This window comes from Neodiprion virginianus, chromosome 5, assembly GCF_021901495.1.
Source record: "Neodiprion virginianus isolate iyNeoVirg1 chromosome 5, iyNeoVirg1.1, whole genome shotgun sequence".
NCBI classification, from domain to species: Eukaryota; Metazoa; Arthropoda; class Insecta; order Hymenoptera; family Diprionidae; genus Neodiprion; species Neodiprion virginianus.
Window position 1 is genome coordinate 26878209 of NC_060881.1, and position 25929 is coordinate 26904137.

At 38.2% G+C, this 25929-nt stretch overlaps 1 protein-coding gene across 1 annotated transcript; it reads right to left on the minus strand.

Moving 5' to 3' along the window:
- Nucleotides 1-8133: 8133 nt before the first annotated feature.
- Nucleotides 8134-23266, minus strand: LOC124305171 (uncharacterized). Its single transcript, XM_046764282.1, has 3 exons — nt 21893-23266; nt 12758-13149; nt 8134-10806 (listed from the first exon to the last, which is right to left on the minus strand). The coding sequence occupies exons 1-3, from the start codon at nt 22029-22031 to the stop codon at nt 10648-10650; spliced, it is 690 nt and encodes a 229-aa protein (XP_046620238.1). The 5' UTR covers nt 22032-23266; the 3' UTR covers nt 8134-10647.
- Nucleotides 23267-25929: the final 2663 nt, after the last annotated feature.

Below are 25929 nucleotides of genomic sequence, written 5' to 3' on the forward strand. Positions count from 1 at the left end.
TGTTGGCAAATAAGTGACGCATCATTTATACGTTACTCGTACATATGTATAATTACAGAAATATAGTCTTGGTAAATAAAAACTTCAATCGCAAATTTGCGGTAATAATTAAATATAATAATCGTAATAGTAATAATAACAAACGAATTGGAACCATCGGGTGGAACAGCACGGACTTGGATAACGTATAGTTATGCTATTTACGTACTAATATATGCATAATTGTGAATGATAATCTATAAAAGTAATAAAAAAGTAGAAAAAATGGGCGTACAAAGAATAGAAGATCAAAATATATACAGTCGCCTCTATATCCCTTGCCACGGTTGGGACCGTAGAGGAGTCATTTTGGTGGAAACGATGCCTCCCCTCCCCGGTCACAACCGGTGCTCGATTCGATTCAATTTCGTCTTATATTTACGTTGCCGCGCGCGTTAAAAAGTTTCTGCATAATGCAAAGCATGATAGTTTGCAAGAATAATGTTTTTGAAAAAATGGTGTCCAGCTTAATCGAAGTAATTGTATTGAATCTTCGTAGTAAAAAATTAAAATCTTTCAACTAAGTCATTATTAACTATTTTTCTGTTAAAAAGACATTACGCGATTTTAAAGTCCTGTCCTGAACTTTATTAAGGATGTATATAACGAGTTTTTCAGCTGTAAAGCGGCTAAAACACCGATGGCAACGCAAATCGAGAGAAAAATAATTCTCGAGCGTTGAACGGACCAAAGGTAAAAAGAAGCAAGGTAAGTAGAGGCGACTGTATGTAAAAAATGGAACGAAATTATAATACAATTACGCGGTATGGTAATGATAATATTAGTCATTAAATTAATAACGAAATATTAAGATAAAATAATTGATGTAGCAATAAAACGTGAGCCGTAAATAATATATATATATATATATATATATATATATATATATATATATATGTATGTATTGTATATGTATAAAATTATAAGAAGTGACTTAAAAATATAACACAGCATCGTATGAATTTTATAATATTTCAGTCCCGGCCCGAAAGCCTAGAACCTAATACACTTTTTATCATATTATGAGTTTGAAAAATCAAAGAAATAATGATATTACAAAATGAGAATTGGATCCAATTACAATTTATTCGATTATTGGATTTTTCATTCGTTTAATTCAAAACGGTTGAAAGTATCTCGGAAATTTGCCAGACCGCATAGTGACAAAAGTCTGAGAGACTTCAAATTTGAGAGTTTACCGAGGGGTTTTATTGGATCGAATTCCTGGCGTAGAAACACATTTCTCTGTTACCAAAATGACGATAATAAATACAAGATAAAAATAAAATAAAAACATCATAAGGTAATTGTAAGAATGATAATAATAATTATAATTAAAGTACCATTTCAATTATATAGTATATCCTGCTGGCGAAAACGTATTTTCATTACTATTATATATTATATTATATTATATTATATTATATTACGTTATACTATCATGTACGTTACGTTATATTACTATTATTATGTATATCACGTGAGCGTCACTTATTACAGTTTTCTTCTTTGCGTATAGTAACATATCATACATGGTAATAAAATATAGACGGAGTAAAGGAAAAAAAAAATAATAATAATAATAATTAAACAAATATCGATCGGCCAGTCAAAAAAAGAATTTTATTGTTAGTATTACAGAACAGCATCTCTAGCAATGTGCATCGGCTCTCGCAAAAAATCGTTCCCCTTTAATTATTTGGTCACTTCTTTGGATTGGTCAGCTGGACGAAAAATATTATAATACAATATACAGTTTATAGAATAAATACATCTCAATATAAACTTTTCCTTCTCTCTCTCTCTCTCTCTCTCTCTACTTGCCCCCTTTTCTCTTCAATTTTTCTGTTTATATTTACTTGATATTATCATGTCTTTTTATTTTTTGTATTTCTTTTCTTTTCTTCTTTTACATCCCAGTTTTCGACAACTTTTGGAGAAAAAAAGTAAAAGAAAAAAAAAAAAAAAAAATTGCATATAAAACGGCTCAAAGAGTCCAGACTCTATCACAAGACAAATGCGAGCTCGGTGCACAAGGCGTGAGATGTTACAAATACTTTTTTCAATTCATTATTCTCGTCGTATAATGTATCATATAACCGTGATTTATTCGATTTAATTTCTCTTTGTTCTTCAACACAGCTACGTATATATTTTTCGTAAAAATTTCTTTGCCTTAGTGGCGAGTGTAAAGGGGGGACACATTCGGAAAACCGATACAACTATCGTAATATACGGAAATACAACGACGGTCGAAATAATATATGTAGTTTAATTACGTGGGTCCATACATATGTATGCATTATATGTCACGGACATTTGGCTAGAGGTAACATTTTTCAAGCATTTCTGATTCGACTTTTCAATATATCGTGAATATCAAAATTGGAAGGAGATATTGTGAAATAAATAAAAAAAAAAAAAAAATTAATCAAATCATTTTAAACTAACGTGCGTAAATAATTACCGAATTATTATATACAATTAATGTTGTACGTTTGTGGCGTACGTGGGAAAAATCATGATGTAATAGTTATTTTGCAATAAAATTGGCACCGTGATTAATTGGAGTATAAGATAGATATCGATTCGCTCAAAACAATAAAATCAGCGAATAAAAAATCAATGAAAAACGTATCTGCTGAAAATTTTTCGTGAACCTAATTTTTTTTCTATTCGTTTTTTTTTTTTTTTTCTCAAGTTCACGATTGTATCGCCAATGAATTTTTGGTGTTAAATTGCAGAACGGGTATAAAATAACCATCGCAATAATAATGACAGTAGTAGTAATAATAACAATAAAAAGTATCATCATCAATGTACAAATATGGCAAACTTAGAACATACAGTCTGACATGAGCAAATAATATGCAAAAAAAGAGCATTTTCATACGTATAATAATATGATAATAAACCTTGGACGTAAGGTATATAATCGAGGATATATTAAGTGAGCAGCGAGTCGCATACTCGGCAGCATTGTGTTAGTTGGTTTAGAACAAAACAAAAATTCTTACGAACGTAAAAAAAAAAAGTTGAATTAATAATAGAAAAAAATATTCTCGCTATGTATACATACATATATATATATATATATATATATATATATATATATATATATATATATATGTGTGTGTATAAATATATATATATGTGTATATACACATACAAGTACATATTTATACTGGTATAAAACAATCTCAACGCTCAATAGTAATTGGTCCGGTAAAGACTAGTCGGTTATTATTATTATTATTATTATTATTATAATTTTTTTTTTTTTTTGTCTATTTTAACAAATACACGACGATTAATAATAATCATTACACGTTCCACGGGGACAGAGCCTATTTTTTCCCTCTTTTATACACGTATAATCACAAAAGCCAAAAATTATTAATTAAAATAAGAATAATCACTATATCAAATCGACTACAATACGTAATGTATAAGGCAAGTAATAACACGGAGGAGAATAAATGCGAAATGAAGATCGCAAAATTAATTTACGAGACATTGATAATGAGCATTAAGTATCATTTCATAATATTACGTGTATTTGGGATGTCTGTAAAGGTTGTCCCGGTATCGCGATATTTAAATGGAGATCATTCGAAAGGCGATAATAACATTTAAGGATAACTACGACAATAATAATGATAATAATAATATTAATGATAATGATACTAATCAATATAGGTAAAATAAGATGAAATGATGAGGAATCGGGATGAGAGAACGAAAATTGAAGCTAGGGAAAAAAAAAAAAAACAAAATGAAATAGAAACGTACACGACGTACAATAGTTGTCTTTAGGGTATAATGTATTAACTGATTATGTGTAGGCGCATATGTGATACAAACTACGCGGAATAAAAATTCACGTACCGATAAAGATACTGACAATGAGAGAGAAACATAGCACGTCGTATGCCTGAACAATGTGTGTGTGTATATATATATATATATATATATATATATACACATATATATACATATACATATTTACGCAGTAATTAATTTGCGGGTTACAATTATTAATACGATTAATCATAATATAAGTAGGTAGTTATGTATAATAATTAATTGCTGTTATTGTTGTTATTATTATATATTTTTTCTCTTAATTTATTATTATTATTATTAATATTATTATTAATATTATTATTATTATGAGATCACAGTGACGCTTTGACGCGCGGGGATCTCGGGCGGGCGGGCTGTTCTATTTTGTTTCATTTTCTGTTTTCTTTTTTTTCACTATGCTTATTCATTTATTCATTTCTTTCGCTACTTTTCTATTTTTTTATTTTTACATTATTTCCCTTCGATATATATTTGTATATACATATATATTATATTTGCCTCTATTTTTTATTTTTAATTTTTTTTTTTTAATAATCCTCTCGACTTGTTTTTGCATCGTCATTCACGCGTCAGTTCTACCGTTTAGTCAAGTTTTTAATATAATAAGATAAAATGTCAATTGGTAACAATTCAAGGGACAGTGACGCGGTCGATTTCAACATCGTGCAAAACGAGAGAGGAACTTTGCTGTAATTGTCGGAAACAAATTTTCTCTACACTTTGAGAAAAGATAAAAGTAGTAATTGACGAGAAAGGGCAATGTACAGAATTTCTAATTTCTTGTTTCACTACATTTAGTCAGTTGAAAATGGACGCGAAATTTTGCTAACAATAAAATGATAAATATTAGCGAGGATCCCGGATGTGTTGATCGATGCTTACTAAGAGAAGTATGCCGCGTTTCAAATGATGTTTCGATAATCGACTCGAGGTGAAAATGGCCGCGGCGATTCGATTGCCGGTCGCCACCTCGCGACTTTGACCGTTATTTTCTATGAACTACAGTTAAATATCAAACTAGTTTTAATTTCAGGTGATTACTTATCGCCGGCACGATTGAAAAACGTTCATTTCACCTTCCATATTGTGACGAGTCAACGAAAATTCCTCGAACATTGTGATCTCTGTTCTGCGCATGCTTGCAGGTGTCGAAATAGCAAGGTCAACTGTCCCCTTCGGTTATTATTTATACGTATACCTAAATGCAAATCACACAAGTCGAGTGAATATTACTATTAGTATTATTTTTATCAACAATTCAAAATCCAAACAATATAAATTTTCACAGCCTGCCCCCCACGATCCACAATGTCACAGTTACAGCTTATATCTTTCACATTCCCTCTCCCCTTTCCATAGCAACTCTGGCGGTAGTAAAAAAAAATACAAAAATCAAGTTGATAATAATAATAATAAATGACTAAATAAATAAAAACAAACCATCGAGAGATACCGTTTAAATCAGATGCAATGAAGAATACGTAAAAAATTGAATATTCCAAAGCTGCTTTCTCCTCGGGTGAAGTAAAGAAAAAAGATTAAAAAGAAAAAAAGCAAAAGGACAACAACCATCACCCCGTTTCACGCCCCTGCAGAGCTTTCGTACACTAACAATATACAGAGCTCTAATTCGTCACACTCGATATTTCGAAAATGACCGTACGGTTCATTTCCGGTCAAGTTTTTCGATAAATTATACATATTATATGCTTTCGCCTTATTTGTATTTGCAATACATTCGACATATATATTCGGATATATGTATATTTATAAATAATTTTAGTGCTCCTCTACAACCGTCAAAATAAAATGCGGCATTGCATATGTCATGTACATAATTTAAAATATATATGTATATGTAATTCGTTATAATATATCATGTATATTCTACCGATATTTATTAATATTATTATTATTTAATTGTTATTAATGTTATCGGCATCAGCTTTATTATTATCATCATTATTAAAATGAATATTATACCATATTACTACTGCTACTACTACCCTACTAATATTATTTTTACTTTTATGATTATTCATGTTAGTGTTATTATTAACATTATTAACCATATCACGATTACTTCTAGAATTATTATTATTTTTATCCAAATATTAGGTGTATCTTCAATATGGCTGATTAATGTCTAAAATGCTTGTATACGTTTACAAATATTATTTTACCGTTTAATTGTTAAAAAAAAAAAGAAAAAAAAACAATGAAAAAGCAACGTTTAAAATCTTATAGTTACCACACTGTCATCATATTATTTTTGTATAAAGTATTACCGTAATAATTAGTATGTTTATTACTTTTATTTTCATTTCTGGCATAATTATTATGCAGATTATTTTTAAGATCATCGTTATTATTATATTTAGCCTTATTAGTATTACTATTATCATTAGCGTTATGTAAAATTATCAAAAAGCAATTATTCACAGGCAGATGTTCTTTTCCTCATTTCGCGGGAATGTCGCTTTACCGAGAACTTCCGAGGTCGTTTCATTGTTTTAGTTACGATTCGTTTTTATTTATTTTTTTTTTTTAAATTTTATTGAAATTTGTATCAAAAAATGTGCAAACAATTTGGTTTAAAATTTAGTATGTATCAAAATCCAGACGCGGTGAAAAGCCACCCGATCATAAAGTATCTATAACACAAGGAAATCAAGGAGCGAGACAAGTTTATTTGAATTTGGAATCGTGACGTCGAAGAAATGTATCTTGAATCGCGACTCTTGAGAATGGCAGTGGACATCGCACAATAAATATATACATTGTGTGTAAATGAAAATATGTTTGAAAAATGAACGGTGGACCTCGTTGAATTTTTTTTTTTTTTTTCTCCTCATAACGTTGTTCATAAACTTTCAATTCTTACACATATTTAGCGTTAGTTTCTAAGACGCTGGAATATTTTTTTTCCTTTTCTATTCAAAGAGCATTATAATTCGGTAGATTTTTGACGGATGCATTTATACGTACGCAGAAATGTACATCGAAAAATCGTAATCGTCAACATTCGATGCCGAGGAAACGTTTATTACTGTGCTAAGATGTTTAACTTTCATATTGTATCGTTACTATTATTATACACCTATTATTATTGTTATTATTATTACTGTGATTAGTAAATTACGAAAATGAGGGTTCAATTTTATCGCTGAAAAATTTGTTTTTCAATTGTCCGTACTTGGTTTGTCTTTTGCACTTATCCGCGTGAATTTCGAATTTTCTTCAAAAAACGTAACAGCCAGTTTTACTCAACGCGATCTAAATATGAAATGTACACATACATTCATATAAGTGAATTTTTATTTTTTGCTTATTCATTTGTGTCTCTTTATTATTACTTTATTGTTAATTTCATTTTTACCGCGACGTAACGCTGATTGTCGCGTGAACACAGTCATTTCAAATTGCTTTCAATTTTTTATTAGTATCTTGTCAATTGTTAATCTGTAATTGTTATTTTTTTTTTTTTCTTTACTTTACTTTGAAAAACGATTTCAAAATTCAATGATAAAAAAATGTTGTTTCTTGTACATTACAATCAACGTTATTTAGATACCAATGCCTATAAATTCTTCAAAAAACACACGCATACTTAATACAAACATGCGTCCATCGATGCGGGACAATTTAACTTGATTAGTTGTACAATTTGGAAATTGGATATTCCGAATCGGGATATCGTTTTATAATAATCGAAATATTACTTTCTTACAGGATTCGGAATATAAAAAAAAGACGTTAGTAGCAGGCTAATCTTTGTAAAAATATGCAAAAGTTTTGAAAGCAATCTATTGATTGTACAAAACGTTGCACGTTGAGAAAAAAAAAAAATGGAAACAACTGAGAAAAACCAAATACGGTGGAGCAAAGGATTCAAATCCAAGTTGTGATAAACAGTGGAAAAAGTGAACCTGAAGAAAAAAGAAAATCTCAAAATACGTACAAAATGACATAGGTATAATAATATAATATAATTAGACGCCACTCCAAAATTAGGTAGGTATTATACACAGTCTCCCGCTGGAGATGAGCGTCGTCACTAATAGCTAATCTACCGGAGATCATTTGAAAACTGTCCACGGGACTCGCAGCTAGCCAATCAGATGCTGCGATCCTCGGTCTCTACATTACATCAATTATAGGATATCTATTTTATTCGTTTATTACACCTCGACTTATTACTCATTTATTACTTTATACGATTGTTCATGTGTTTTTTTTTTGTTGTTTTTTTACGTTTTTTTTTTTGTTTTTTTTTTTATTTTTATTTTTTCTCTCATTCATCTTTCCTCATTCCTCCTTGCTCTAAATATGCATAGATGTACTTTTATGCACACACACACACTCACACACACACGCACACACAGAAAGCGCGCGCAATCTTGATTTTTTCCTTTCCTTTCCTTTTTCCTTCACCCGTATCAACATTATATCATTAAATTTCGAATTACACGATTTTACCTACACAATGATTTTATATACTTAAATTTCCCACAATTATTCGGTAATTTTTATTTTTTTTTATATACAAATAAGATTCCCCGTGGAATATATTTATAATCGTACACAGCGTATATATGTACACGTATGTGTCATATGTTTGTTTATATACGCATACCTGCACATGTATATTCGTACGATGTAAAGGGGTAGCGACTACGACGCTTCTACGCTCGCTGCTCTTGATAATCACGGGTAATACGCGCATTTTTTATCATGCACATCGTGTATCATTATTATCATTATTATTACTACGTTATACCGTATCATTATGTCGATATAGCATACAAGAACGTCTATCCGTACATACGTATATGATTACAATTAAGATTACCGTTATAAAGATTATTATTTAATGTCATTATTATTATGAATGTTATTATTTCTATCATTATTATTACTATTAAACACCGAACGCCGATTGGTGTGTTTTCGATCGCCCTTCTGTCAAATATTGTCACAAGATGGAAATTAAGCACATTGATTGAATTGTAATGAATGTTTGTAATTTTTTTTTTTCTCTCTTCGTTCGTTTCGAATTCGCTAATTTATGTCGCGCGAATTTTCGCGCATCGCTTGAACTGTTTTGGATAAAATGCACGTTGTTTGTTATACGTGCATACGAAAATTTTAAAACTAACTAGGAAGCGGTTCGAAAAATTATGAAACAGAGGGCATATGATCGTTACAAGTCTACATAAATTTTAACTATTTAAAGAAAATTTATGCACATGTGTACGTACGTCTATGTAATTAATTAATTAATTCGTCAATTAATTAATCATTAAATTTTATTTATTCGTAATGAGATCATCGTTTGATTATTCGGTAAAGTCCTCTTTGGATCTTGCCATTGTTTTATTCGATCGGAGACAAGTAAATATACTTGTTGTAACCACTCGCGGTGAAAAATTTAATGAGGAGATTTGAAATTATTATACACGGGCAAGCATTTGTGTGTTTTTATGTTTAAATGCTGTTCATTTTCACCGTTTGGTACGCAATACGTTCTACTCTTGTCTCTTTCTCTCTTTCTCTCCCTTCCGTTCACTTTTTCTGTACGTAAAGCGCGAGTAAGAGAGAACAAGAAAAGATGACGGACAAGCGTAAAGAAGACACACAATCGCGTGCATAGATTCGTTGATTAATTGTTTTTACCAATTCGTCGCATTATTTCTCACCACCTTGTAAGCACCGCGAAAAACCGAGTCCAAAAGTCGCGAAAGAAGCAAAAATCCATCAATTCGATCGCACACGCGATAAAAAAGTATTCTTAGCAAAAGAAAACTTTTTAAAACGTGTATAAAAATCAGACGACTTTTGGCTTCAGTCGTTATTTGTTCGGTGAGGTGATGAAAGAAGAAAAAATAAACGAAAAAAAGATTGCGAAATATGATCGAGTGGAAACAACGTGACGTATATTATATTATCATGTAAAACCGAATGCGAATTATTTCCAGAGAGAGATTTTTTTTTGCTCACCGTTAAATATAAATTAAATTATAGGTACTTAATAACGCACCTTTAAAATGTATATAAGAAACGTATAATAATAATCGCGTAATATTCGCGTTCGCTAAGCCTAAAATATACTCATGTATATAAATCGGGATGGTTATACAATTATATCCGTATTATCTCATATCAATAATAACATTATATATCCGATGGTTGCTATAATCCCTAGTTCGTTTGTTATCCAATAATATCGTAATGCAATTCATTTATTCGCTTATATTCAATTATTTAATAAGCTTCAATTATTTAATTCATCAATTTATTTACTCGTTGATTTAATTATTTATTTATTTTTTTTTTTTTGTCATTTCATTCACCGTCCTTCGGCCCGCGTCCAGCGGCACATCTCGCAATTCGAATTTCGCGATAGCGCACGATTTTCAAATCGCCTTAATTATAGCCGGCTTTATTTCCTCCGTATAAAAACTCGCCAGCGCTAATTATCAGCGGCGAAGAGGAATCATGGTCATGAGCTAGGACTGACCTGGATCCGAGATTTGTGACCAAGCTGCGTGCAGCCTCTCAACACGTCCGGCTCTTCTTCCTTTTCTTATTCTTCTATTCCTCCTCCTCCTCATCCTCCTCTTCCGTCTTCTCATTCTCCAAGAGCGTCCTCTGGCGGTTGATGAAGAAAAAAATTTTAAATTCAGCAAACATTTCGGCGTAAGGAGACGCAGTCTTCTCCGCAACCGCTGCTCGTGGGTTCTATCGCAAATGGGAGACCAATCGCCATCCCAAATACAACGCGACTGTCGTCCAGAGCGTCTCCCGAAGCGGTGCCGGGATCAAAAGTGACAAAAAACTATCCGGCGACGATTCATCGTTCCCGATAACCGGTAGACTCGATTTCTCGGCACCGGAATCCTGGAAAACAGCAAAGCAAACGAAGAGAGAAGATTATTGAGGGCCGTTTGATTTCACGTTCGGATCGAATATCGACGAGATTTTCGATAATCAAATTTTCAACTCCGCAAACGGTTTTTCTCCAAGTTTGATGAATTTTTTTTCCTTTTCTTCTCATTTTTTTTTTTCTTTTCGTCTGCCATCGATGATCAATTTTCATTTTTACCACCGCATCGCTGTGGTGTATACAACGTATTACGATGAAAGAATTAAACACGGGCAATTAAATGCGCCGCGATGTCTGGGGGATGAGTTCCCTTTGTGCAGTATTCGGGGGAAGCAGGACTTATATCTTGACCCCATTCTTAGTTTCCGATGTCCATTGCCGTTGTCTTAATCTATATACACGCGAGGGTATGGGTATAATAAATAAAGAAATAAGAAGAATAGAAGGCGGAGAGAGCCCAATCTCCGGCGGTGCTTTTATGGCCAACCATAATATCTGGTCAGGACCCTTCGCCCCGATCGAGAATACCGACTTGGCCTACCACCCCACAACATTCGGCCGGGTCACACCGTCCGAGAAAAGATTATCACGCTTCTACACGTGGAAACGAAGCTTCGCATTAACCGAGAATTATGGGCCGCTTCTATTCCCTCCTCGAATACTGTAATACACATCAAAAGGGGGGAGAAAAAGCCGTGAAACTTTCTGTTAATTATTTACAGCGATCCCTCCTAGATATCGCGTCGTAAATACATACAGACGACTTCTGAAATAGCCGAGGAAAATATCGGAAGACTTCCACGCGTGCACGGTGTGGTGAAAATTGTTGTTAAGACAAGTGCGGAAACACCCGAGATCCGTCCAGCGTGCACTTAGCAGTTACACGAGAAACTCCCGAGTGCGGAATAAGAACGCAAGGTGCACAGAAAGCAGCGAGGAAGTTGACTGAGCACAAAGAGGATCTCAAGATAGAAGGACACTTCTGATGAAATTGGTTAGATCCGAGTCTCTCTGGATTAACGGTCTCCGGAATTAAACGAGACTTGAGGCGGCACCCTTTTCTTTTGTGGGAGGGAAGATTGTTAATCGAAAAATCTCTTCTTCTTTTGGCCCTACTGTTGCATAGGTACTCCAGCTGTGAAGTGTTCCCCTCTCTTCAATTAGACGACGACGCACTTAATTCCTCAATTATTGGTTCATAGCCAGATCGAGTTTTATACGCAATCCTCAGATGTACCTTGGAAACTTCATCATCCCCAATTGTCAGACGGATGATGCGGATCGTCGTTAATCTCTCCACCCCACCACCCGTCCTCTCGTAGTTCGTTCGTTCTTTCTTTCTTTTTTTCTTCATCCACTACCGCAAACAAGCGGGAAAAGAGAAAATCCGATTTTATCAAGGGTGAGAAGAGAGACGGGCCTCGCGTCTTGACCGAGCTCGATACATATTTGATCAAACGACCCCGTCGCTGCGGCAGAGACTTTGACAAAGTGTGGGATTCGCGGGTCACCGCAACACCGGAACGGCGGTTGCCACCATGGGATATTTATTGCGCCCCGGGGATCAGAGGGTGATAACTAAATTCGCATTTATGGCCGTAAGTTCACGCCCCGGCAAACCCTCCGCGAGCGATTCTTGTCGTCGGACAAAAACGACGACTCCGCACCTGATCGTGAGTGAGTCGGGGTGAAAGACCGACTGCCGGACTAGGAAGAAGACGCTCGCCGCTGTCCGACATCGAAAGTGCATCTAGCCATTCCGTAAGCACTCGATTGCCGGGTCCTTGCCGTGACGCAATCGAAGAACTAACCATCCCATTGTACAACTTCGAAAGTAGGTATAAGGTGTACGGATCGCACTGTTGCAAACAAGTGTGACCAGGTCGAAGGGCATAATGTCCAACGCACGCGATTTAAGAGTCCCCACAGCGAGAAATGGACTTGAAAAACAATCTGCGGGCTTACAGTGTTCTTAGATGCGTGAAAGTCATCGGCGATGTTCCTGAGGTTGGCACCAACGTTTGCCCACTCGTTCTCATCGCTTGGTGCTTGGTAGTAACTGGTGCTCGGTTGTTCCTTCTTCAGAGCAGAGTTTTCGGACACTAGACGTCGTCTCCGTGGACGAGGTCTTGGGCTGGGTACAGGAGCCGAGGGATTCAGCTCTGGGAATTGAAAGGCAACGTCCCTCGTCGGGCTGCTCGGAGCCGAGGCTGTGACCTGGGGCATTGGGAGTGGCAGTTGTTCGATGGCCGATGAAACTAGGTCCGGCAATGGCAGACGGGAAAGGTCCGAGTCCACCAGGACTACAGGGGGTTCTCGCGGTCCTGGAACTTCGCCGGATCGCCGGTTAACTCGGTCTGAAATCACAAGAAGAGAACGAGGCTCGTTAGAAGTGGTGTTTCATTCCATTTTTTTTTTCGCGGCAGAAGTAGTTTTCGAAAGAAAGTCGCGGTCATGTTCAGGGATCCGAATCCATCTACTTGTATATCTGTCTCATTGTGTATAAGGGCCAACTGATTCTGGGCTCGAGGATTCCAAAACGTCACGATGGACGGTGGGTCAGTTTCGGATGAGGATAGGTACATATTTGGTGTTTGCATGCCCTGCACAAGCGTTACGGTATATGCTCAACGAGTAGGTATATATGCATGTATACAGAGCGTAAGTATGATACATGGTGGTGGGTTTTGGATGAGGTTCTTTGTTTGTAAAGCACATTGAGAATGAGGTAGAGGATAAGGACGAGGACGAAGATGAGGTCGGCTTTGGCTCACACAATCAGTGAGTTTGTAGACAGCGAGTCTCGCCTGGCTACCGCTTTATCTAAAGTTCCAGAGTAAACTGAGAGGACGGATTCGAGCGCTACCCGCTGCCGTCTCGTCGTCAAACTTGCACGATAGCGTGCGCGGGCAGGCAAGGTATATGTACACAGCGAAGAGAAGAGAAGAAAGGATAGGAGAGGAGAAGAGAGGAGAGGAAAGGAAAGAAAAAGTAGAAGATAAGTTTATCGCGCTAGCTGGCGAGCTCGGCGCTTGTCCTTAACATCCACCACACCACCAATTTTCCACGCATCTGACGCAATGATCGGTATAAGACGTTTTTTCCTTCACATAATTATCGTTTCAATATTTTCACCCCCATCTTCAATTCCATCTTTCCCGTTACTTCCACGATCTTTGTATATTACTGTTCGCGCGAGAATCTTGCAAGATTTCATGTAACGCACATTGCACGATAGATACTGCCTGGTGTATACGTCGGAGTCCAAATCCATCCTTGACATTTAAGATCATAGAAAATACACCACCGCATGCATCGACGACGTCTCTCTTTCACTTGTGCAACTCCAGCTCTGCAACGACTTCTGCGATACAGCCACCACGACACCGTCATACTACTTATAATATATACCTACTACTACTACACAGGCTTCAACTGCCGCTTTTGCTGCTGCCTGTTGTGTTCACAGTTGCGTCGATTTGTAAATAGAAGGTTTATGCCTCTCGGAGATATGTGTAAACACACCCACACCCGCTCATACGCTAAGTACGACACGTTACACACAAATCGATTCATCGTATAACTCGGCGGCGATTACGCACACCCCATAAATCGCGTACACGGGAATACACGGTTCTTTGTCCTGGGCTCGGTGACACCGCACGTTCCATCATGTATAATACATACCTACGATCATCGAAACACGCATACCTACAACAGGTTGATGCTGTGATTTTTCGATTAGTCGTGGATAATGGTTTCGTCTTACCTCTTTTTGGATCATCGCAATTCGTTTCTTTAAAGCGTTTTTTCTCCCGCATTAAGGGTACGCAGTACGCCTACCTTTACCGACTGAGCGAACTTACTCTTTTTCTTCGTATATTAAATAAACAAGTGAACGGAAGGAGAATTCGCAAAAGTTACTCGCGTCCCGAAAATCATCAGATAAATGTGTGGTTTTTTTCGCACGTGTTACAATTCTCGCAATTCCCCCATTTCAGGGATCAAAAAATGTGTGGTTGAGATACTTCGGGCAATTCCGAAAAGAATTATGAGTAAAATGAGCCATCGTGAGACTGTTTTCGTGCAATATCGAGGTACGCTAGACGAAAGATCGATGCACCGTCGAAATTCGAACCCTTTCCGTTAATTTGTTTGTTTAACGTAAGAAGAAAAAGGATGAGTTTCCTCTGTCGGTAATGGTAGGAGTGCTGCGTTACCCTTAATCCGCGTACAAGAGCCAGAGAGCTTTCGCCGCAACGTGACGCGAACTAACCCAATGCATGAACCCTAAGGACCGAGGGAGTGGGTGAACGAGTTGCGTTGGTGGAAGTACAACGTCAGCGGCACCATGACTGCGGCAATAAAAGGCAAGCGAAACAAAAGTCGAGCAAAAAGTGCACCAGCACGCACGTGGCAGGCACCCGCATGTGCACTTTGGCTTCGTGTGTCTTACAAGCCGCACGTACAAGCTTATGATACTACCTATACTGTACACACAACGCGTATATATATGTATATATATATATATACATGTTGTACACATACGTGTAATATCTGTAACCCTAACGTAAGTGAAAAAGAGGCTAAAACGGTGATTGAAAAAGAAAGAAGAAACAGAGATAAATAACAAGAAGCGTGCTTGTGTGCGCACCAGCAGACCCTTTCCTTTGTGCACGACCTGCGCACACACAATCGCGTATAATTATACTCTTTCAACGAAAATCGTGGCAAACGATTGTCTGTGTTTCTGTTCTCCCATTGCGAGAGTTGGCGGCAACTAGCTCTCGCAGCGAGGCAAAAAGTACGTCAAACTGTCCGTCGCGCACACGCACGTTACAGAGTTGTAAATGTTGTGATAACTTCAAAGAGAGACGGATAGAGAGGGGTAATCCAACTTCGGATTTTATATCCCGTGTGCTCTACCAACTACGCGACATATCTCATTCACCTATACTTGTGTGCGGAGGTTAGCCATGTAAATACAGCAGTAATGAGCTAACTGTGATCACAGGCAGAGAAGAAGGAGAAGGAGAAGGAAAATGAGGAAGAGGAGGAGGGGGAGGAGAAGGAGGAGGAGAACTGGACTGGAGAGCGTGCAGGCAAGTGACTGCATCGAGATCGGTTGTTGCAGAGAGGCAGGCAGCCTAGCGTTGGATCGGGGGAAGTAGGGAGAAAAGCACAAAGAACTGCAGTAGCCAACTTCAAGGCCGTTAAGAAGTCGCGTATAATATACACTTTCGCCGTTAACTGTGTGCATGCGCAGCGCGTAACATTCTACATTTTTTATTTTTGAGCGGCGCACCTGCCGCATACAGCATCCCTAAATTTTTCAATATCAACGTCTCTTGGTCAATTGTCGAATACTTTTTTTTTTTGTAACAGGTTCTTGCTTATTTGCTCCATGGCAGAAGCTAAAGGGACAATCAATATATTAGACGTGGCAGACGAAACTGTAACTTGGTTTCTATTATTTTTTTTTTTGTAAATTTTATTGTTACAAATAATGTAATCGAAAATTTTCGTTTCACAACGACAACGTTGAAAATTATCACGGTTGACGAGAAACGAACGAACTACGCAGTCGATTTTTCCAATGCAGGTACAAAGAACGTTCAACCTCAAGGAGATACGAATCATTCCCGCAATCGAAACCGATTGTGTACCTACATACTCACTCGGATATGTATATACATATACTTATACCAATAACACTTAACGCGGGTAGACACTGCAGTACTTAGCGAGCGAGTGACTGATGCGATTAAAAAAAAAACTGCAAGTGTCCTCAGCCAAAAGTTGGAACAGAAAAAGAAAGGAAAAGAAAACGAAAATAACTCTTCTTTTTTCTTTTGCTGCAGTTATTTATCGGTTGAGTTCTTGTGTGAGGAAAAATGGTACCTGTATACAGCAGTTTTTAATTCTCCTCTTCAATTATATAAGACACGGTGTATTATTCTTCCGTATCGAATCGCCGTGCAAAATATAATTCAGTCAAACTAATAATAAACCCCCGAACAGAATTGAATTATTCATTCGTGTTTCTAGCTCTTCTGTTTCTTTCCTTTTTTGTTTCTTTTTTATACAAAGAACGTATATACGTATATAGATACTTACGAGGTATAAAATATGTAAACGAATGAAAAATGAAAATGAAAATAAAACAACTCTAGCTTCTCCAACACCAATACATGAATCTTTCGACGTTGATGTGCGCACAAATAAAAATCCCACTATCTGTAACTCACAGGAATGATTATTCATCATTTGCGTGGGTTTAGAATTGAATAATGTAGGTCAGGGAACCGTCAGTGGATATCCCCCGAAAATTTGATCACTCTAATGACACACAGAGCTGGCAAATAACCCAAACATTTCCTGACTACATTTGAGTTAATACTCGACGCGATTTATTTCTCAAGAATTATAGAGTTTGGCGAACTCGCACGCTGTAGATAAAACTGATTGTTAACTGACAATTCGTTATGCTATGGATATTTGTAAATAAGATCGTGTTTTATACACATATTTTATACACCAACCTGTTATCTCTATACACACACACATATATATGTATATATATATATATATCAAACGCTACGGTGTATTTTATTTATATAGATAAAAGATAAGAAGCCAATGTTGAGTCACACCCGGTGTGGTTACATCACAATTTTTAATTCCCTTTTCTTTTCTTCTGTTTCTTATCTCATATTTTTCGTATATATTTTATCAGATCAAATTGTGCTGGAGAAGTTATTCAATTAATGAATCAACGTGAAGCGAATGAAACATATTACGAGTTATCTCTTCTCCTTCTTCTTCTCATTCTTCAGGTCAAATAAAAGTGAATGAAATCAAATTACTAATCACGCGAATATGTCACTGCGCACAAGATAGTCAAAAAACAAACAAAACAAAAGACGAAAAAAAAAAAAAAAAAATGTGTATAAAAAAAAAAAAGATCGCAAGTGATAATAATAAATATAATGATATAAACACCGCATTAATTGACGCATCGGATTACGTAGCGAGTTGTACGGCTGGCGTAGTGGGTCATCGTACAGCAGCAGCAACAGCAGCAGCAGCGATCACACAGACACACACACACACATTTACGAACGTACGGTTACGTAGGTGTGTAATAATCAATCGTTGCACGAGGCGAGGGTTTAATTTTTTCAGTTAGTCACTGAAACTTCCGCTTATGCATGTACGTAAACATAGCAGCAGAGCAGTTTGTCGCACACACGCACACACAAGAGAGTTTGCACTTGGGCAAATAATAGACACTGCTGCTGCAGAGGTTTTGTTGCAATTTTTATTGTTTTCATTCTTCTTCAATTTTTCATTTTTTTTCTTAATTTTATTTTCTTAAAAACTTTCATTATTCCTCTTCCCGCAACAGCATTTATTCCCTCCCTCTCAAGTTTCTCTCCTCTTTTCGTCGCTCTCGTCGCGCACGATTTGTGCTGTACATACTGCAATATTACGCGTGTAACACCGATACGCGAATCCTACGCAAAACTTGCCATCGGTGTGTCGCGCACAGCTGTTTCTATTAATATATCAAACCGCTATACCTACGCACACTGAATCTGATGCAACAGTTCGAGCAAAGTTAGCGTTCGCTTTTCTCGCCTCGCTGCTGGTATAAAACCGCGGTACAATAATCCTTGTGAGGAAAATCCCGCCTGATTAAGAATCGATAGTCTCGAATCGCGATTACGCTCGATATTGCAAACGATGTCCGGAAGAAAGGTAGTGGAAAAAAAAAAAAATCAAAAAATTCGAGATAAAATTGAACATTACCTTATTCATCGCACCTCGAGCAGGCGTCGATCTTTCAATTTTGTCTTTAAGACTATAAGAAGAATCGAATTTGCGCCGTCGTTTCTTCCCGCCGTGGTCGTTGAATTTACATAAATTATCATATTGAAAATATCGGTAGAGAAAGCGGGAGGAGGAGCAGCGTCGAGGCGAGTTCGAGAATGAATCACGATTTTTAAATGGTAAATACGACGTTTCCGACAGTCTTTAAAAATTCATATCACAAAAAAGGCCGTCGCTACGAGGCTCGTCAACTATACCGTCAAATTCCGCCTCTCCAGAATTTTTATCCGCCCCATACGAACCGATCTACAAATTACATCACGTGGAGGGCTCGAATCTTGGTCGACACAAAGAGCGAGTTTGAATTTCGCGCCATCGTTCGCGGGTCAGCGACCTTCGAAGGTCGAGCTTCGCGTCGTCTCGAGCTGGGCCACGCTGCTGCACTGTTCCACCGAATCCTCTCCGCCCCTCCTCTCTTTCTCTCATAGTGAATAACGACGTATCCACTGGTTCCTATTCTCTTTCCTCCGCGTCAGCAGTCAAGAGTCGCACCGCTAGATCACGCCATTTGCATCATCCGACTTGGAATGGCGTGAACTTAGCTGATTGTTAGCGACCAAAACGGCTACGTGCACATGGTCAATACCGCAGCGCGCGGTCACCAACTTGTTCGAAAGAACCTTTCCTCGGGAGAGAAAAAGATAAAGATAAAGAGAGATAGAGAGAGAGAGAGAGAGAGAGAAAGACGGAGAGGGTCATGGTCGGACAACGTCTGCCGCGCTGGTTCCTCACGCCCACACTACCGGCGAAGGCAACGAGCTTCCATGCCCTTCGTTGTCGGCGATCATTTCATTGCACAACGTTTGTTAACGTGCCGATTGCTGATCGGCGAAATCTGCTGGGTTCCTCGACCGCGAATCGTGTAGCGATGACGACGAGGAGACCCAAAACCGTTCATTTCTGTGACACTCGAGTTCACGTTATATAGACTGGCGAAGAGAAGCTGGACGGTGACGAGTACCTACAAGTTCGGTTCGTTAATCGTCATCCGATCACCCGTGATGGACAATGGATTCATTACGAACCGGACCAATCGTGGAAGCGATGAAACGGATGATTTGACATCAACTTTTCCCAGCAAAACTACTCGCGCGTTGTAACCAGGTTTCAACTTCTTAAGTTTGGACATGTTGCTTAGAGTGGAGCATTTAACTGTTGGCGTGTAAATTTTACAGAGTGAAGAGTCTGCCGTATGAATTCATAGGAAGTTTCGATTCAAACTTTCTTACTGAAATTTCCTACCTTTCGGAAGATTATGATGAGAGCGAATTTTATCACGAGTTTCAGATACTACGGATCGATTGAAATCAGGCCAAACACTGAGATTCACGAGATTGAAGTTAGTAACGTTATTGTAACGAAACATTGGGGGGAAAAATCTCTAATTTTTTTATTTTTACAATGACTTTGAAGGAACGAAGATTTCAAAATATGAGTATGTTTTGTTTTATTACGATTTACAGAATTTTAAAAAATTCCAAAATCGCGAAATAACGGTTTTTCCTCAGCATAAATCGTTCCGATAACGTCACCAACTTCAACATGGTCGATATTCGTGATGTTGAAGGTAGTAACGTTACTGTAATGATGTGTAATTACGAAATATCGTTACTTCGCACCTTAAGAACTGTCTCAATCTTAGTAAATCATAATAAACGAAACTTACTCAAAACTTGAAAAGCCAACTTCTCGAAAATCATTTTAAAATTGCACAATAATGAACGCTTCTCTCATGTTACGTAACATGGACGTTACTAACTTCGACCTCGCTGAGTTTCTTCTGAGTGTATTTGGAATAAAAAAATTCCGGGAAAAATCATACGAGGGATAATTCTGCGATGCGATCGCGATCATTTGCTTAAAAATCGTAAGCGTATCAACTACAAATCCTGTTTTATAAAAAAGCTATGAACTATACAACATTTGTATAGTCCCGAAATTGAATGGTGTGAATGACAGAATTTCATGCGACGGTGAAACTTTGTTAGAATATCAATCAAGATTTCGCGTCAGTTTGAAAGCACCTCGTTTACGCTATTCAACTAGACTTCATGTTTGAGGAAAATCACAATATCGCAAGCTCTTGACTGTTAGAATATGTCGCACATTCTACCATACTCACGAGCATTTCGTGATTAAAACTTTTCATCAAAGCAGCAGCGACAAAACTTGATAACAAAGTTAGCGATAAATCGGCTACACGATATGATCAAACTCATCCTCGACTTGAGACAGTGAAAGCGATACTTGAAACTGATGTAAAAATGAAGTATTCAAATTCCACAACATTGCTTACTGCAACTAAAAGAACATAAAATTAGCGTATTTATTTTCTTCGATAAGACTGCAAGATCCGATTCCGTCGGCTAAACTTATTAACGTCGTTGTAATGATGTACTTTTCGAAAAAATTGTTATTTCACAATTGCAGGGATGCCTGAAACGCAGTAAATCGTAATAAGGCGCAAAACTTATTCGTATTTTAAAGACTTACCTACTTCAAAGTCACTATAAATTTTCGAAATAGTAATCCCCCCCTCCAATGTTTCGTTACGCCAATCTTAGTAACTCCAGCCTCGTCATGTTTCCGCTTAGGAATATCATGCGCCTAATTTGGCGGTATAACGTGATGACGTCCGCGTCACGTCACAAGAAACTACAAGCATGTTACAAAGAGTCGCGAGAGTGGAATGCGGGTCAACGAAATGAAACAACGACCCCGATACGCGTATATACGTGGCTCGGAATGAATGTAGGTAGGATTATAGGTACTTTGAACCGGGCCCGTGTTTGAAATTTTTTACAGGTGATTCACGGCCCCCACGTGGTCGAGGAGAGCGTCGTCTCTCCTCTCGATCCTTTTCTCCCCATCCGGCTAACCCGGCAGCTTGAGGATCTTGTTTGCCGTTTGTCAACCTGATGCAACCGACGATGATCGCGATCAGCAACGGTACACGTCATCGATAACCGTTAACTACGTGCCGGAGACTTGGAACGGCTCTTATTTCCACGTAATTCGTAATTCGAAATTCGCGATTTGTTTTTGTTTTGGAACACCGTTTACCGTTGACAGTTCAACCGCAATATTCAACCGACGAAAGAGAAGGCGGGCCGGTGTTTACTTCCAAAATTCGATGTTTTTAGTCGTTGTTTTCGCGGAAACGGGGACGAAACAGTACATGGATTATATGTATATAAATAAACTCACGGTTCTGTCCTGGATTCTGGTAGCTCCTCGCCCGTATAACCTGTTGCAGGATGCCGTAAACATCCAGCAGGAGACCTTGAAGGCGTCGCTCTTGAGCTTCAGCCTCATCTTCACTCGGCAACGCAAACGGTACCGCCATGGCCGTATTTTATTCTTGCTCACTTGGAATACAATGTCAATGAAAACTGCGATCTATACGGTATACGGATTTCGATGTTGTTTATATTGTCCGTCAAAACCCTGTGATTTGTATTATTATCTCTTGTGTTTCTTTTAAATAACTCTTTCTTATGTTCTGAAATAGCGTTCTTTGAATTTCACTTGTCAAACGACGCGGGTTATCTATGTAATCTTTTGATATCACTTCGCTTCGGAAAAATCACTGTTCCGAATACCGACGTTTAGATCCCGCGTAAGGTGGGTCTTCGAACGGTCCTCTGTCCATAGGTGCTGTTTCCTCGACGTATTTCGTTACTCGAGATTATCTCTCGCTTGACGGATTTTTCAACTTCCGGAAACGACTGTTGGTGGTTTATTTTCACTTGACTTCGGGCTGGCTTCGAATCGTCGATCACTTTTTCTTCCTCAGATCGGGAGTCGCGAGTTCGATCAAGCTGTCAAGACGCTGTTCGATTTGTTTCTCGACGTCGACGGCGGTACGGATTCTTCGGCTTTACTTTCAACACGTTTTCCCATCGAATTTTCGTAAAATCTTGAAGAATCAGCGACGGTCCGACAGACAACGGTGCAACGAACTTGCGATGTCAGAAAAAGAGATAGCGAGAGAAACAGTTAAAGATCAAGCGCCAAAAGGAAAGAGTAGTAACAATCGGACTTTCCTCGTTCTGCGGTTAATCGATGCTCCTTCTTCTGCTGCGCTTCTCGTTATCGTCGAAAACAGCAATGGCCGATTGAAAATAAGAATCGAAACTTTTCACAGTGTTATCGTCGTTGTTGTAACACGGGAGTTGACGTAACGGCGAAATAATTGTCCTTTCGAATCTCAGTGTACAAATGTCAACCCTCGTAGTGTCTCGGAAAACTGTTCCGCAGCGAAGTAAAAAAGAAAATAAATAAAAATAAAAACAACAACAACAACAAAACGAAACAGAGTCAAAAACGTTAAACCGAAAAATTTCGTTTTCTCTGCGGATGAACAATCGGTCGACGAAACCGGAACGGTACTGCATAAAACTTGGGATATCCCCGTGTGATTTTACTTCTTCTTCGTCGATATCAATTTTATACGTGTGATCGTTGACGCCGATGATGATGATGATGATGATGAATAAGGCACGCGGGGTTATAGTTCGGATCTCGACTGAGCTTCGGGCAAAAGAAAAACACGACTTCTCTCCTCGAGGTCTGGTGTGGTAGTGCTTGAGTCGCGCGGGTCGCGGCTCACGCTGCTCGCCACACGAGCCTGTCGTGCCGTCGCCGATGGTGGGGGGTGGGGATGTCGGGGAGGGATGGAGGGAGGGGATCGCGAGTGGTGGGGGAGCTGCGCGCGCATCACGTGCACAAGCTCAGCGCTCAACGCGAGCCGTAGAGCCAGGGTGAAATGCATCCCTGCGGTTCTGCGACGAACGCACGCTGCTCTCTCGCTCGCTCGCAGGTGCGAAATGGGGATGCACGTGTGACGGGGGCCTCTCTCTCGCACCCCCTCCTCGTTTCAAGCTCGCTCTCCCCTCCATAGCGCTCCTTACTTAACCCCTCCACACACAGGTCTATCGCTCTATCTTTTCTCCCGTTTATACATATCGCATACTTCGACATTTTCATGTCGAGCCTGTGCGCTCCCTCCTCCCCCACTGTGTCGCTCCTTCGTCGGCACGTGAAAAATCCCGCGAAACACTATATGCGCATGCGGGGATTTCTCTATACGCACGGACGATTCAATTTAGGTTAATTTCGTTTTTTTGTTTGATCTTGAGGCTTGATGGTTTCGGTGAATTTTTTTTTTTTTGTTTCTTTGCGATTTGTGCAGGAAGGAATCTGTCTGCAGTTATGCTAATGAAAACAAAAGTGAAATCGATCGTGACTAATAAAATTTACATTTATTTCAGAGCTTCGGTACGTGAAATTATGCTGCACAATATTATACTGCAATAATCGTCATACGCACAGCGAATCTATATAGGCTATTATACTTCACACGTGTGAATTATTGTGAAAAAGTAATTTTGCAGCATGAGGTTTACGTAAAGTAATTTCATGAATTTTATAGGCATTCATGTCTATAACTTGCAGAAAGTTATATTCGTATCTCGACATACGTAACTAATTACACAAATTTCAGCCGGATGAAATTTTTAGCCCAGTACCGTTTGCATATAATTGGTAGAACTGCACATATACATGTTTACTGACCTACGTTAATCTTGCAATTTATTACGTAATGATTTTTTTAATTGAGCTCTGGTCGCCGTTTTTTACTCTTTCAGATTTTTCATGTTTTACAAATAAACTTCATTACGATTAAAATAACATGAAATTGCGCAATCATAAGAAAATATGGCCAACTTGTGGAAACTGGATGTTTAACGGAAGTTTTACGTGTTTAAGAATTGGACGCTAGTCAGAAACTACAGGAATCGTGTATAAGTGGATAAATGTTTATTTAATTTTTTTGCCACCGTATCGCGACATTACCGCAAATCATTTTTATTTCCACGAGAGCGGTGCGTCACGCAGTTCTAGCGGATTTCCCGAGCTAAGTTCCCAGATCTTAAGCTTCCGTCCGACGTGAAATGAGAAGCACCCTTCCTGCCGTTTTGTCTGTCACGAAACAGCTTTTGATAACTACTCGCAATCACTGGAAACGATCCTGCAGCGCAGCCTAGACAGAATTGCAATTGCGCACTGTCAGCGGCCATATTAACTTTGACCTTTATCATACCTTTCAATTTTGTGCAAATTCAAACGAGACCTAGCACTTTCGTCTCGGGATTTTGCGATTCAGATTATTGCCCATAACTTAGACCGTAATCGAATCTGATTAAGGCGAGGGTCGAATCGGTAGCGACAGTGATATAGAGACTCCTCCACCTTTGATTCGCCATTTGATCTGCAATCCCGCGAAAAAGATTACACGGTGCAATGTAACACGATATACAGTGTTCGAACCGCATCCGATTGGTGCGAGCAAAGTGACCGACGCGTATTTAGCAACGAATATTCAAGCAGAGAGGGGAAATAGAATTCCAGGGAATTTATTGCGCTTGTGGTTACTCATCCGGTCGCTTTTGCACAGAGAAATAAAACTCCGTAGAAAGAAAAGAGAACCAAAACAATTGGCGCCTCTCCGTGGTTTCATTGGTTCTTTGAATCTAGTCAATGCATATTTTCACAGTATTAAATCAACGTAATTTAAAACATGATATTGCAAGGTACGATGTTAGAGAGCTAAGGGCAATGGAATCAATCGAAAATATGCGTTACTGTAATTTACGTCTATTCAACGACAACTGTAAAGATAACCTACCAGACCACTGTGACAGCTGAAAGCATCAACAGCAATGATTATCGTGCAAAACTGATCCGGTCAAGAAGTTACAATGACGATAATTTTTACGATATTTTGTAACATTTAAATTTTTTTCCCAAGTTAAGCGTATAAAATTTCGTTTCAGTCAATATGAGACACTTGGAGATAATCTCGAATTTCCTATACAACATAAAACCCTATGTAACGCATGTAAATTGATTTTTTGTCAAAGGAGAAAATAACTCATTGCAGACTTCGTGAGCAAAACTATCTCTATTTAAATTATATACCTTCTGATTCCATTTTACCGGGTCTCCGCATAGGAGAAACACACGACACTCATCGTTACATAGTTATTAATGCAAACGCATGAGCGTCGGATTCTCGGGAAGCTGAAGAGCTCCTCGGCTCCTTGGTAGCAGGTATCCATGAGTAATTTCATCGCTGCACGCGCCTCCGTAGTAAATATGTGACGTATGTTCGACTAACGACGAGACGCTCGCCCGATATGCGCGCATCCTTATCGCCTCGGCTGACGGCGAGCAGCGGA